Source organism: Urocampus carinirostris, chromosome 13, assembly GCF_059441175.1.
Source record: "Urocampus carinirostris isolate Australia breed hairy pipefish chromosome 13, RoL_Ucar_1.0, whole genome shotgun sequence".
Taxonomy (NCBI): domain Eukaryota; kingdom Metazoa; phylum Chordata; class Actinopteri; order Syngnathiformes; family Syngnathidae; genus Urocampus; species Urocampus carinirostris.
The window spans coordinates 2,362,743-2,377,551 of NC_142361.1; the positions used below are offsets into that span (position 1 = coordinate 2,362,743).

Below are 14,809 nucleotides of genomic sequence, written 5' to 3' on the forward strand. Positions count from 1 at the left end.
ATCACAATTACCAATTTTCCTACATCTAGAGTTGCTCCTATGCAAAGGAGCCACTGTACTCTGAAAGCACACATCTCTGTCTTCAGTCTTAGCCGTACAACTCTTAAAAACAAGGTCTGAACAAGGTTTGCTAAATTGCTTATGTTGAGGTTCTTGAATTTTTCCTTACCTGAATGGTGGTTTAAAATCAGGGCATGGTGTAATTGTGGCCTGTACAGTCTTTTGAGACGTTTTGTGATTAAGGGCTAGACAAATAAATGTGACTTTACTTTACTTATCTCTTCTGATATGAAATTTAAATTTGGTGACAGGTTCAATCTTTTGGTGGTTGATGTAGATGTTTTTCGGAATACATTGGGGTTTCATGGTTATTACTTTTTTTTCTCTGCTGATTTTCAACCCTTACTGATTTGAATGATTAATTCGTACCAGTTAACAAACCGATCCTCATAGCTTCATATGAAGTTGCGCACATGATAGCAAAGCAGGGCAAGCCACACACCAATGTAAAACACAACACAAGCCAGCTGTGTTAAAAATGGCGAATGTCTTGTTGTACTCTAAACCAGCTGGCACGCAAAAAGTTAACCAATGGCACGCGAGCGCACGGCAAAATAATAGAAATAATTATGATTATTTTTTAAAAATGCACATTTTTACCTTAATTTTAGACATTTTCAGTTGCGCGCCGTGTTGTTTAGGGGCTTTACTGTAGCGCTCCTCTGCTTCATGTGTTTTTGCGCGGTGCCTCGCAGAGTAGTGATCCATGTTTTAACCCAGCCAACGAAACACACACGCACGATAAATCAACGAATCACGACAGCTCCTCCACCGAAAAAAAAAATCGGCCTTTCCAGCCAGCGTGGACGGATGACTGGGGCTTTTTGCAAAAAAATGACTGTATTTGTGCATTATGCCTCGAGAGCATTGTAGCTCGTACGTCAAGCTTTAAACGCCATTACGAGACAAAACATGAACATGAATTCAAGCATGAGTCTGACAAGGCGGAGACATTAAAACGCGCTGTGTCCAGGTATGGCAAACAAACACGGACCGTGAAAACATTTTCAATGCTAAAAACAGAAGTTATCACATTGCTCGCTGCATAGCAAAGCACGGAAACCCATTTACTGATGGCGAATATATTAAAGAAGCGCATGTGTGTGCGTGCGTGCGTGCTGCTGTTCAGTGGTGATTTCTGTTGCACTTATTTTCAAGTAGCCTTCTGCCTTGCTGCAGTTATTTCAAGTTTTGATATTTTTTGCAATAAGATTTCATTGATGAATGGTATGGTAGCTGTCCATATCAATTGTTTTTTGATTGTAATTCATTGTTGATGAAGAATGGTTGATGATGGTTGACTCTTGTGGTAAAAAGTTGAAGCCATGGGTGTCTACAGGCCTTTCCACATGTTGCTCATATTAATTTTTTTTAGTTTATTGATGAACAAGAATAGTTGGAGATAAATTGGTCAGTTATACAATTTCAATGTATATTCATCCACCCATCCATCCATCCATTATCTGCACCGCTTACCCATAGTAGTGCGAGTCATTAATTTAGCTGTGGCACACTGATTTACATGAAAATTTGAGAGTGGAACCCCAAACCAAAAAGATTGCTGACCCCTGCTTTAAACTGTCCCAAATTCCTATTTCAAATGACACCATCAGCGACAGAATAGAAGACATGCTAAAACCACAGTTCTAGATGTTCCAAAAGTGTCTGCACGGGTAATTCCATACCACCTCAACCTCACCTGGCTCCAAGTCTCTTGCACTTGAGACTTGAAGTGTGTTTTATTAAGGAATTCATGGAGACATTTCGTGTATATCACATTTTTTGGCTGTCTCTTGTTCCGGAAAAATGTGTCTAAGATACATATTTTTTAGTATATGTTTCTTTCTGTATATTTGAATTATTGTGTTCTATCCCTGATGGCTTGTGTGTTTCCTCACAGACACCTTTGCCAGCAAGGTTGCAGCAATCCAGGATCAGTATGCCGATGCCTCTATTGGAAATGTGACAGGCTCTAATGCTGTCAATGTGTTCCTGGGCATTGGGGTGAGTACCTTGATTTATGAATACAACTATAATGGTTTTTACTGGACAAATATGTTTAAAAAAATAATTCGTATCTGGTAATAGGCGCAACTCTAATGTTACAGCAAAAAGTGACATTTCATATAAGCACAGGAGCAATAGAAGTCTATCGTATTTTTCTGTTATGTGGAAAAATGTATATTGAATTTTTTTCCCCCTTGTTCTTTATCTTTATCTTTACTCAAAAGTGTTTTAAGAGAAATCATTTTCTAAATATTTACTTATAGTTATTAAAAAGGAGGGGTATACGATGGTTATCGGTCTGACAGTTATCGGCCTGATAACATCCTAATATGTCATCACATTTTGGAGCCCAATAAAAAAAATATAACCGACAATTATTTAGTCATATGCTGCCTCATTGAAATATTCAATCAGCTGACACTGTTTCTTAGAAAGATTCCAATGATTGTGTATGATGATTTTTTTATTTAGTAGTATCAATACTTTGTCTTCTCTCTATTATTTCTTCATCTGCAGAGGGGATGGGAGTTCTTAAGATCAGTTGCATGGCTGACATGTGTACAGGCTGTTGTGAGTGTGTGGGCTTCTGAATTTTAGTCAGGACAATACATTGAGTTTTGTTTGGAGAATGTTTTTGCCGGACCCCTACTCATATGTTAATGCGCTAGTTCTGAGGTCTCCAACCTTTTTCAAGCAGAGAGCTACTTTTTTGTTACTTATTGGTGCAAGGGGCACTGAGTTTGCATTTTTTAAGAATGAAAAGTTATATTGTTACAACTATGTTGTTACTATGTTATTACCAGGTTAATTATTGGAAGTAGTGTTAAATGTACTCCGTCAACCATTAAAAAAAACATTTTCAGAACTCCAAATTCAGTTTAATACAAAAAAAACCTTAGTTTTCAACACCAACCGCAATCCTATTTTGGAACCATAAAATGAGTTTAAAACCCTTATTTTTAGCCCACACTCTAGCTCCTAACTCTACTCCAACTCCTAATCCAATGAAAATGGCCGCTATTATAAACATTTACAAGCAAAACATTTTAAACCCAGCACTGGGGAGCTGTTTTCAGAAAAGGGACGCGTACACCTCAGCTGTCCTCGGGGGGCACCCTGGTGCCCACAAGCACCACGATGGAGACCCCTGCGGTAGTTGATTATGTTTGACAGCTGCAGACACAGCCCGCAAATAAGTGTCTAAATCGCGGCACAATGTGTTACTTTTGTGTCCTAGACATTTCCAAGCGAATTTTATCAAATGTAAGGAATGGACGTGAATGAGCCTTCAGCTTAATACTTGATGCAGCTTGTACAAGAACAAAGTTGAGTTTCTTATATTTGCGCATGCAGCTTTTTAATATGTCCAAGTAGTCTGAAATTAATGGTATTTAATTTGGATTAAAGTAAAAGCACTTTGCAAGTCACAAAATTATATACAGTGCCTAGAGAAAGTATTTGCCCCGCCCAAGAACTTTTTGTCATACTGACGCACTTCAGGCTTCAAACGTAAAGCTAAAAAACGGAAAATATTTTCATCCGGAAAGTATTCACAGCGCTTCACTTTTTCCACATTTTGTTATGTTACAGCCTCATTCCAAATTGTATTAATTTAATCTCTTATCTCAAAATTCTACACAAAATACTCCATTATGACAATGTGAAAAAGTTTTGTTTTTTTTTACTTTTTTTGAATTTATTAAAAATAAGAAAACTAAGAAATCACATTTACATAAGTATTCACAGCCTTTCCTATGAAGCTGAAAATTGAGCTCAGGTGCATCTTTTTTCCACTGATCATCCTTGAGATCTTTCTACAGCTTAATTGGAGTCCACCTGCAGTAAATTCAGTTGATTGGACATGATTTGGAAAGGCACACACCTGTCTATATAAGGTCCCACAGTTGAGTGTGCATGTCAGAGCACAAACACCAAGCATGAAGTCAAAAGAACTGTCTGTAGACCTGCGAGACAGGATTGTCTTGAGGCACAAATCTGGGGAAGGATACAGAAAAATTTCTGCTGCTTTGAAGGTCCTAATGAGCACAGTGGTCTCCATTATTCGTAAATGGAAGACATTTGGAACCACCAGGACTCTTCATAGAGCTGGCCTTCTAAACTGAGCGATCGGGGAAGAAGGGCCTTAGTCAGGGAGGTGACCAAGAACCCGATGGTCACTCGTTCAGAGCTCCAGCGTTCCTCTGTGGAGACGAGAGCCTTCCAGAAGGACAACCATCTCTGCAGCAATCCACCAATCAGGCCTGTATGGTAGAGTGGCCAGACGAAAGCCACTCCTTAGTAAAAGGAACATGGAAGCCCGTCTGGAATTTGCCAAAAAGCACCTGAATGACTCTCAGACCATGAGAAACAAAATTCTCTGGTCTGATGAGACAAAGATTGAACTCTTTGGTGTGAATGCCAGGCGCCATGATTGGAGGAAACCAGGGACCGCTCATCACCAGGCCAATACCATCCCTACAGTGAAGCATGGTGGTGGCAGCATCATGCTGTGGGGATGTTTTCAGCAGCAGGAACTGGCAGACTAGTCAGGATGGAAGGAAAAATGAATGCAGCAATATATAGAGATATCCTGGATGAAAACCTGCTCCAGAGCGCTCTTGACCTCAGGCTGGGGCAAAGGTTCATTTTTCAGCAGGACAACGACCCAAAGCACACAGCCAAGATCTCAAAAGATTGGCTTCAGAACCACTCTGTGAATGTCCTGGAGTGGCCCATCCAGAGTCCAGACTTGAATCCGATCGAACATGTCCGAAGAGTTCTGAAAATGACTGTGCACAAACGTCTCCCATCCAACCTGATTGAGCTTGAGACTTATTGCAAAGAAGAATGGGCAAAACTGCCTAAAGATAGGTGTGCTAAACTTGTGGGATCGTATTCAAAAAGACTTGAGGCTGTATTTGGTGCCAAAGGTGGATCAACAAAGAATTAAGCAAAGGCTGTGAATACTTATGTAAATGTGATTTCTTAGTTTTCTATTTTTAATAAAATAAAAAAATTAAAAAAAATAAAAAATGCACATTGTCATAATAGAGTATTTTGTGTAGAATTTTGAGATAAGAGATTAAATTAATATAATTTGGAATGAGGCTGTAACATAACAAAATGTGGAAAAAGTGAAGCGCTGTGAATACTTTCCGGATGCACTGTGTATGTATATATATATATATATATATACATATATATATATGTGTATGTACATATATGTGTCACGGTCGCCTTGGTGACCAGTCTGCCCCGCCCTCTGGGCAACAGCTGAAGCAGTTTCCACTAATTGTGGGTCTGCTGATTTAAGGCTGCATTGTGGGCTCTGCGATTGCTGGTTCATTACTCATTATTCACAATCCCGGTCTGTTATGCCTTGTCCTGTTTTAGTCTGTTATGCCTTGTCCTGTTGAGTTCGTGCCGGAGGAACTCTGTATTGTTCTGTTTTGCCCCGGAGTATTGGGCGACTTTTATTTTATTAAATAAAACTTATGGATCGTCAACGCATTTGAGTTCTCCCTTCATGCCTCCTGCCTCCGTTCTGGTCCGGTCACCTTCCACGCCACCACGTCGCGTGACATATATGTATATATAATATTATTTTATATGACATTTACAACAATAAAAACAGAAAAGTTGGTCTTGCTAAAATATTGGCCCCTGTTCTCTCAGTTCAGCCAGGGTATCCGAGAAGTCTCTTGATAATTATTGAATGATCCAATGTAGACTTATATGACCAACAATAACAATTAAGTCCCAGTTTAAATCCACCTGCTCTGTGATGAGCTCAGATGTCTATGAAATGAGAAGCTGGAGATCAGACAGTATTAGGAAGACCAAAGAACATATAGGAAGTTAGGATGAAGTTGTAGAAAATACAAGCAGGAATAGAATACAGTAAGACTTTGCAACATTTACACATCTCCTAGAGCACTGTGCGACGCGACCAAAACTATCAAAATGGAGTGAGCATAAAACCATTGCAAACATACTGTACCAAGACCTGGCCCTCCTTCTAAGCTTTCAACCCAAACAAGGAGAAAGCTAATCAGAGAAGCAACCAAGAGGTACATTATCACATTGAAATGCAGGCATACACAGCTGAGATGGGAAAATCTTTGCTTGGACAACTATTAGTCGTACTTTGCTTAAATCTGCCCTTTAGGGAAATGGGCAAGAAGAAAGCCCTTTCTGAAAGAATACCATAAAAACGCTTGTTTGGCGTTTGCAAGCAGCCATATGGGAGGCATTGTAAAGCGTACCAGATTATAAAATGCACTTTTAACAGGGTTTGTACAGATGTTTGAAATCCTAAAAAATTCTTTAATTTTAATGTTGTGTTTTTAAGATCTTTAAAATTCTTACATTTTGAGGGAAGTGCTTGGAAATGCTTGAAACTGTTGCCATTGCCAAGTTTCTTGGTAGTCTGGCTTTATAGACGCAATACATAAAGACAAATTTTTTAAAAGTCCATGGAAATCATGGCGACACCCCTCCACTGGTGGCTTGTCATTATGGTGTTGTTATGTGAAGTGTCACCGCCCCGTGCTAGGCGCACCCAAAAAGACAGCTCTATTTAGAAAACCGGCTCCGCTTACTTGCGGCTCCGAAACGACTCCTCAGAATTTTGTTTTTGTAATGATATATTCTCAATAATAATAAGATATCATCCACCAAATTATGTAGTATTTTTAACTTCATATGTTTTGCAGGGGACCCTGCAAAACACATGAAACGTGTATGAGAATTTTTACAGATTTACCCCAATTGTTTTTATAAAATACAAAACAACTTTAGTTTTTTACACGCTGAACATATTTAAAGTCGGACAACAACATGGAAATCTACGAAAATGCAAAACAATAAAATTAGAATATCATATATTAAACCTTCAGTGCTATAAATAAATGACATAATGCAAGTAATTGACTATTAACAATTCCATTCAAACCAATTTAAACAGATGCTCTGAAAAACACAATAAAATATAAATTAAAATGAGCAAAACAAAAAGCAAAAGATCAGCAGTCGTTTGAAATTTGAATGCTCTCTGCTTCGGAATGAATATCATTAAAATGAGACGAAATTTGGCTAATTTTTCCACTTTTTATACATACAGTACTTTCTTTTTTTTGATTAAACTCAATTATTACCAAAGCACTAAAAAACCCTTTCCGTGTTCGTAAACAAGTTTGACATATTGAAGCTGCACATGCATTGTTGAAGCAGAATGGCAGAGTTTGTGTCAGTTTATAGCGGCCCATTAACACAGAAAGATTATAGATTATAAATAGGAACAGCACAAATTAGCAGCAAGATAGCAACTTCATTTTATTCATGAAAGTCAACAGCCAAAAAACGTTTCTTTGACCGGCACTGGTTGTCGTTCATTTAAGATATTGGAACAATTAAAATATTGGCCTTAAAAGTCCTTGAAAGGTGTTTGAGTTTGGCCATAAGAAAAAGGTCTATGAACCCTGTTTCTGGCCAATTAAGGGTTTTTCGATGCACCTTATAGTCCAGAAAATACTGTAATCCTAAACCAGCCTAGTGTTATTAACAGAATGACCAAATCCTAAGGACTTTTTCCTATTTTCTTGACAGGTGGCATGGTCCATCGCCGCTATCTACCACCAGAGCATTGGCGGCACGTTTCGCGTGGACCCAGGCAAGCTGGCCTTCTCTGTCACGCTTTTTACCATCTTTGCCTTCATCTGCGTCGCCATGCTGATGTATCGGCGGCGGCCCGAGATCGGCGGCGAGCTGGGGGGGCCACGGACTGCCAAAGCTCTTACCACCATGCTGTTTATCAGCCTTTGGCTTCTCTACATCCTCTTCTCCTCACTGGAAGCCTACTGCCACATTCAGGGCTTCTAGGATGGGCAAAATGGGATCCAGGGAGAGTCTTTGGAGGAAATGAAAGGTGGTCCTTTCGATCTATCACTCCCTCCCTCTTTACGGATTGACTGACGAGTGAATGGATGAAGGAGTGAAGGTTGCAGGCGCATGCAAAGAGAATGTGGATGTGGAACTCTAGGGACTATTTAAAAGTTTTTCTTAACTTAAAACAAAAGCCACAGAAAATTGTGTTTAGAGCTTGCGCAGTTGGGAAAATGTTAAAGTGGAACAAATTGTTTCATTGCAAACAATACGATACGACCACAAAAGAACCGGTATGTGTGTATATGACTGTGTATGGGAGGTAGTTTGAGAAATAAATAGTACTTGCTCTCACACATAACATATTTTCACACATGCACAACTATACTCTCATACAGACACAGGCGTACCCATGTCACACTCCTATACTCCCTCACACATACTCTTTTACTCTCATACTTACACTACTAAACTCTCACACATACTACTGTACTTTCACTATTGTATACACACTATTATTGACAGTCACACACACTATTATACTCTCTCAGGTCAATTAATATTTCTTCTCACACACCATTAAAGTTGCTACTTCTATAGGGGTTGTTCACACTTTACCTCTCAGTGTTGTTTTACTTTTGGTACTTTTGGTAACCAAGGCGATACACGTTCATGTTGTACAGCCGGGGTCTTCAACGTGGGCACCAGTGTTTCCCTCGAAGGACAGCTGAGGAGCCCACGTCCCGGTTCTATGAATAGCTCACAGTGCTGTGTTATTGTGATTTTCTTGTAAATTATTTTTTTATGGTTGAGTACAACGCTTACCCTGGTAATTACATAGTAAAAACATAGTAACAACATAGTTATAATAAAATAAATTGTTATTTTAGAAATACACATAAAACGGCCCTATTTTGTAACAAAAAGTCGCTCTCAGTTTGAAAAAGGTTTGAGACCCCTGTTGTACAGTTTGACATCAAACTGGGGTTGCTCCCAGAATAGTAGTTTGTGTGTGACAGCACTTAAGTGTGTGTACGTAAAGTAATATGCATGAGAAAGTATGGTCGTGTGTGTCAGAAGATTTTGTTGTATGTGCGAGAGAGTATAGTAATATGTGTGAGAGAGTACTGTAAGACCTCGGTTATCATGGTTAATGGGGACCAAAACCACCCGCAAAAACTGAAAATCTGCGAAGTAGCAACGCCCCTTCAAAAAGAAAAAAAAAAATCTCATCTCATTATCTGCACCGCTTATCCTTATTATTCGCGAGCGAGCCCCTAACCCGCGGCGCGGGTACTTTCGGGCGCGATACGCACGACACCGCGACGGCCTGCGAGGGGGGGAGGATTTTGTACGGGAGTCGGATTTGGGCACAACACCGGCGCGCAGTTTTGGTGCGGCTTCCGCTTCACCGCGTAATGCATAATAGTCTTTGAGATCCCGTCAGCAAACACGAGCTTTAACGTGCGCCATGAGCACCATGCTAAGCTGGGAAGGCTCTCGACTTACTCTGGCCGTACTTAGTGTACTGGTAGCCCACGGCTGCCACTGCTGGGTCCACGCGGCTTCCGCTTCACCGCCCCCTAACCCCCACAGGTCCCCCCTACCCCTTTTCCCCCCATCGAGGGCCGTGTAGCGCCATGTAGAGCCATCGCGGCCCGTGCAGGAGATGTGACGTGTCTTTTATTAGCATATTTGGTATTGGAGTAATCCAAAAGTAATTGAAAGAAATCCAGTTAAAGTAACCCTACCCAACCCTGAATACAACAAGTATTGTTCTTGTGTTGATTTCAAAGAAAGTGTCCACCCTCAATACACACAAAAAACTAAACATGAAACAAGGCAAAGAGCCAAGTATATAGAAAATATGATGAGGCAAAGTGCCGCATTCTTATCGGCCAAGAGCCGCATGCGGCTCTAGAGCCGCGTGTTCGCTACCCCTAGTCTAGCACTATATGTGAGACGGTATAGTGACCGCATAGAAAAGTGTATATGAGAGTATAGTCTTCTGTATGAGAGAGTATAGTAGTGTGTTACTGAGAGTGTATTTGTATGTGTGAGAACATTTAGCAGTGTGTGTATGAGAGCATAGTAATATGTGTGAGAGAGTATAATAGCATGTGTGAGAGTACAGTATTATGTATAGAGAACATACTATTGTTTTGCGCATGTGTAAAACTGTGTCTATATGAGAGTAGAGTTGTGCATGTGTGAGAGTAGGACGTTAAATATGAGAGCAGGTATGATTTATTTCTCAAGCACATAATCTCATGACTGTGTGTGTGAATGTGTGTGTATGTCCATAGACGTCACTGCTGCTTAGGGAATTACTGAGTAGTAAAGTACTGTGAAGAATGACAAAAACTTGCCTCCTCGTTTTTGCGCGAGATTGAAAATGGTTTAAGTAATCATTTCTTTTCTTTTTCATTGGCCTGTAGAAATGCTGAGCCGTCGTCCACTAGATGTAAATAAAGCCAAGCTATTTCGCACTTAGTGGTTTTGGTTTTGGTTCTATTTTTTTGCGAATGCTTTTCACTGGTTCGCTGTCCTGCACATATTTCTGTTGCTTTATACTGTTGAAGGCGGATATGTAAACACGCGCTTATACCTTTAATAAGGCCTAGTCCGATCAGACAAAATGGCCACCATACCGCAATAACTGTTAGATTAACGAGCGAGTACATACTGTGTCCCAGGAAATACATTTTTAAAGCTTCTAACTAAATTATTCATTTTTTCTTTGCCTGGAGAGGGATGGATGCCACCAGGCTGTACTTGCACACAAAACAACACTGGAAATGGTGCCCCTACAACCCTAATGGTTAAGGGATCCAACCTACCTACCAACCAACCAACCACTCAACCAGAAGGAAACCTTTGAACCAAGGGATTGCTGTCTTGACATTGAAGAAGGCAAATTAATCGCAGTTAGTGCACTATAAGGCGGACCCCAAAAATATTTTTTGTGATATCATCTTCATATGCAAGGCGCACTGCACTACAGGACGATTGGAATTAAAACAACAGTGAGAGCTGGGGTTGCATGAAATTATATACATACATTTAAATTAAAATGATTTATTTTATAGAACATAAATAAACCTCATGACATCTGGTATCACTACTGAAGTTAATATTAGCAACAAACTATTAACATTCGAAAATTGGTATGAGCTGCCTCTAAAATCCTACGCTTCTCTTTTGTTTCCTCTTAAACTCCAAACTTTTAACATTTCTACCACAAGAGGGCACTCAAAGACCCCTCTATATTTCTCTCAAAGGCAGTACAATTAGATAGATAGATAGATAGATAGATAGATAGATAGATAGATAGATAGATAGATAGATAGATAGATAGATAGATAGATAGATAGATAGATAGATAGATAGATAGATAGATAGATAGATAGATAGATAGATAGATAGATAGATAGATAGATAGATAGATAGATAGATAGATAGATAGATAGATAGATAGATAGATAGATAGATAGATAGATAGATAGATAGATAGATAGATAGATAGATAGATAGATAGATAGATAGATAGATAGATAGATACTTTATTCATCCCCGAAGGGAAATTCACTTTTCCAGCAGCATCCCTAAGCTGAGAACAATCGAAAATAACTGAGAACAATCGAAAATAACACGGGAGCTGCTGGAGTGGCTGCCATTCGTGACGGCGCCGGAGAAACGATTCAATTTGAATCATGTACAAACAAACAAACAATTGAATCATGTACAAGAAACGATTCAATCTGAATCATGTACAAACAAACAAACAATTGAATCATGTACAACAAACAAACAAAATATTTATGTTTCAATAAGTGGAGTGTTAATAAAATGGGGGGAAAATAATTTCTGATACTGATATAATTACCACTGTACCTGTATGTATGTACCGTATGTAGTATCATTTAATGATAACTCTCTTGTCAGCTTTTGCGGGTGCACCAAAATGCAAAAAATACGGTATTTGATATTGCTAATGCAAGCATGAAAATGCAGTTCCATCAGATACAAACTTATCTCTAATTCGAGTGATGGTAACTCCTTGTTCTTTTTTGGACTTCTTCCTGAATTGTTTTTGTACTTATACTCCATACTTTCAGTATCATTTTAGAATAAATTTCCTTTCTTCAAAGTCAAGTCTGGGAGCCATCCCTCAGCTCAATAGGTTCAGTCTAAAAAGAAAGAATACATCATTCAGTTAATAGCTTCTTAAATGTGTTTTTCATATATATATATATGTATATATATCTTTTTTTTTTTAACGTTATCTGTGTATCCTAAACCGTACCCCACCCCATAATACTGGAACGATCTGTGGACCACTCCGAATCCTTAAGGGCTGACCAACATTTATAACCACCGATCATCAACCCTAACTATTCACCTTTCCTCTAATTTTGTCTTCATCGTAGACAACCAAACCTAACACCATTGCGTAAGCCTTTAAAAGTGTGGATGTAAAATAAGCTGTAATTCTTGACATATTTTCTCATTTAAACTAGGTGAGTTGTTCAATTGGGTGGTGAAAGGATAATTTGTGTCTTTTAAAAATCCCTGCTAAATGATTATGACACACCATTGAAAAGTGTGATTGACACCAAATATATGAAAGTAGGCCTTTAAATTGTGAAACAATTTTAAATGTGAGACAAATCGACTTTCAATTACTTTAAACGCAACTACTCACCCTCCTTTTTGTACTTTATTTTTGCAACTATAAGGGATTCTAAAACAGCAGCACTAATGGCTTACCCCTGCAGCGTTGTTGGACATTAGAGAACAGTTATCATTCTTTCACTGTTTTTCTATATGCTGGGTTAGTATGGTTGCTTGAAATCCTTGAAAATGCTTGAATATTATTGTTATATTTTCAAGGATTGAAGAGAGCTTGAATTGCGGGTGACGTGCTTGTAAATGCCTAAAAATGTTGCCTTGTTTCTAAACAGGTCCTCTTAAAAAACATGCAGACACATTGGTGGCTTCACTTTGCCGCTGTGTTTCTTCTTCCCTTGTGTTTAACTGCAGCTCCCATTAGTTTGTATGGCATTGTCCTATGAAGCGCCTCTGCCCCATACGGGACAGGTGCATGCTACACCTAAACAGGACACTTTGAAATGCTTATTAGTGCAAGCATAACGTATCAGTTATTGACATTTATTATGGGCCATGCAAAACATCAAAGTAGCATTTCCCATGTATCAATTGTTTCTGGACAAACTTCCTGCAACTGAAAATGTAAGCTACATAATAATGCCATTTTACCCCACACTTATATATTGAAAGATTCGTTTTTAAAAACAAATATTTTTGCAATTTACTCAAAATCTAAAAATCATATGTCATGATGAATGCACACGTTATGAAAACATTTTGGCACAACAAAAATGCCGCAGGGAAACGTGGTATATTGATAGTTGTTCTGCCACAACACTGCTTGTGTAGTATGACATGCTAAATGGTTTGTCTACTGGCATAGAGAACATTTTCTGGCATGTCAAAATTGTTGGTTGTTCTGTCAGATAGTCAAGGAAGCCCTCCCACAACCTTCGATCGTGTTCATGGTGTAGACTAGGGGTCAAGGAACCATACATGGCTCTTTTTATTAGTACATATGGTTTTGGAGATTGTGCAATTTGTATTACAGTGGGACCTCGGTTATCGCGGTTCATGGGGACCAAAACCATCCGCGATAAGTGAAAATCCGCGAAGTAGCGGCGCACCTTCAAAATTATTATTATTTTTTTTTTTAAATTAGTATTTTTTTAGACCCTGTTAATGGGGAACAAAACCACCCGCAAAAAGTGAAAATCTGCGAAGTATCGACGACCCTTCAAAAAGAAAAAAAAATATATATATATTTATTTTTTTTTAGACCCGGTTAATGGGGACCAAAACCACCCGCTAAAAGTGAAAATCTGCGAAGTATCGACGACCCTTCAAAAAGAAAAAAAATATATATTTATTTTTTTTTTAGACCCGGTTAATGGGGACCAAAACCACCCGCTAAAAGTGAAAATCTGCAAAGTAGCGACGCCCCTTCAAAAAAAAATAAAAAAATAAATCACATCTCATTATCTGCACCGCTTATCCTTATTAGGGTCGCGGGGGGGCTGGAGCCCAACCCAGCCATCTCTGGGCAGTGGGCAGGGGACACCCTAAACTGGTTGCCAGCCAATCGCAGCTGCAAATCACATTAGTTCTCGCAGCTAGCTGCGTTCTTCATCGACGCACGAGCCGAGGGATCCACCGCTAAGAGTCGTACAGCTGGGCGATTTTACGTCGGCCCGGGATGATCGGAGACAAATTCACGACAGGGTTTTTACTTGCGCTGCACCGCGCGTGCCGTTCGGTCGCTCCCGCGAGCGAGCCCCTAACCCGCAGCGCGGGTACTTTCGGGCGCGATACGCATGACACCGACACAGTTACGGGGGTCCCGCGCAGACGCCACGCTACTGGGGTCGTCGGACGAGCGGGCTCCCCCCAGTTACGGGGGTAGCCCGATCACACCCGCCACCTTTTCTCGCGTCACACCGTGTGACGCCGCGTCCGCCGAACTCGCTCCGTCGCGACAGAACATACTCTACCCAAAACAAATGTTTTAACCAGAAGCTCTAGCAAAGCACATAGAGCAATTTGATTGGGTGAGCGGTAGAAATGGGCGAAGCTGTACACAGGACAGGACGTGCGCACTCTCACTCCTTTGCCCACTGCCTTCTGCAATGACGGTAAATACGTTGGTATCCTCGTTTGCAGAATTTTGTGACATTTTTACAAAATAACTTTGCTTGAAGCCTGTTTTGAATCCATTACTTAGGACGAAAATGACAGACAAAAAGAACCT

At 39.8% G+C, this 14,809-nt stretch overlaps 1 protein-coding gene and 1 pseudogene across 2 annotated transcripts in view; one reads left to right on the forward strand and one right to left on the reverse strand.

The window, feature by feature from the left end:
• slc8a1b (solute carrier family 8 member 1b) overlaps positions 1–10,443 on the forward strand; it is a 213,727-nt gene extending 203,284 nt beyond the window's left edge. For both annotated transcript variants that reach the window (XM_088351428.1, XM_088351429.1), the window contains exons 10-11: positions 1,961–2,064; positions 7,675–10,443. In XM_088351428.1, coding sequence (XP_088207554.1) covers positions 1,961–2,064; positions 7,675–7,947 — 377 coding nt within the window. In that variant the 3' untranslated portion in view covers positions 7,948–10,443. The remainder of the gene's footprint in view (positions 1–1,960; positions 2,065–7,674) is intronic.
• Positions 10,444–14,080: 3,637 nt separating this feature from the next.
• LOC148353482 (5.8S ribosomal RNA) lies at positions 14,081–14,226 on the reverse strand (annotated as a pseudogene).
• Between the last annotated feature and the right edge of the window lie 583 nt (positions 14,227–14,809).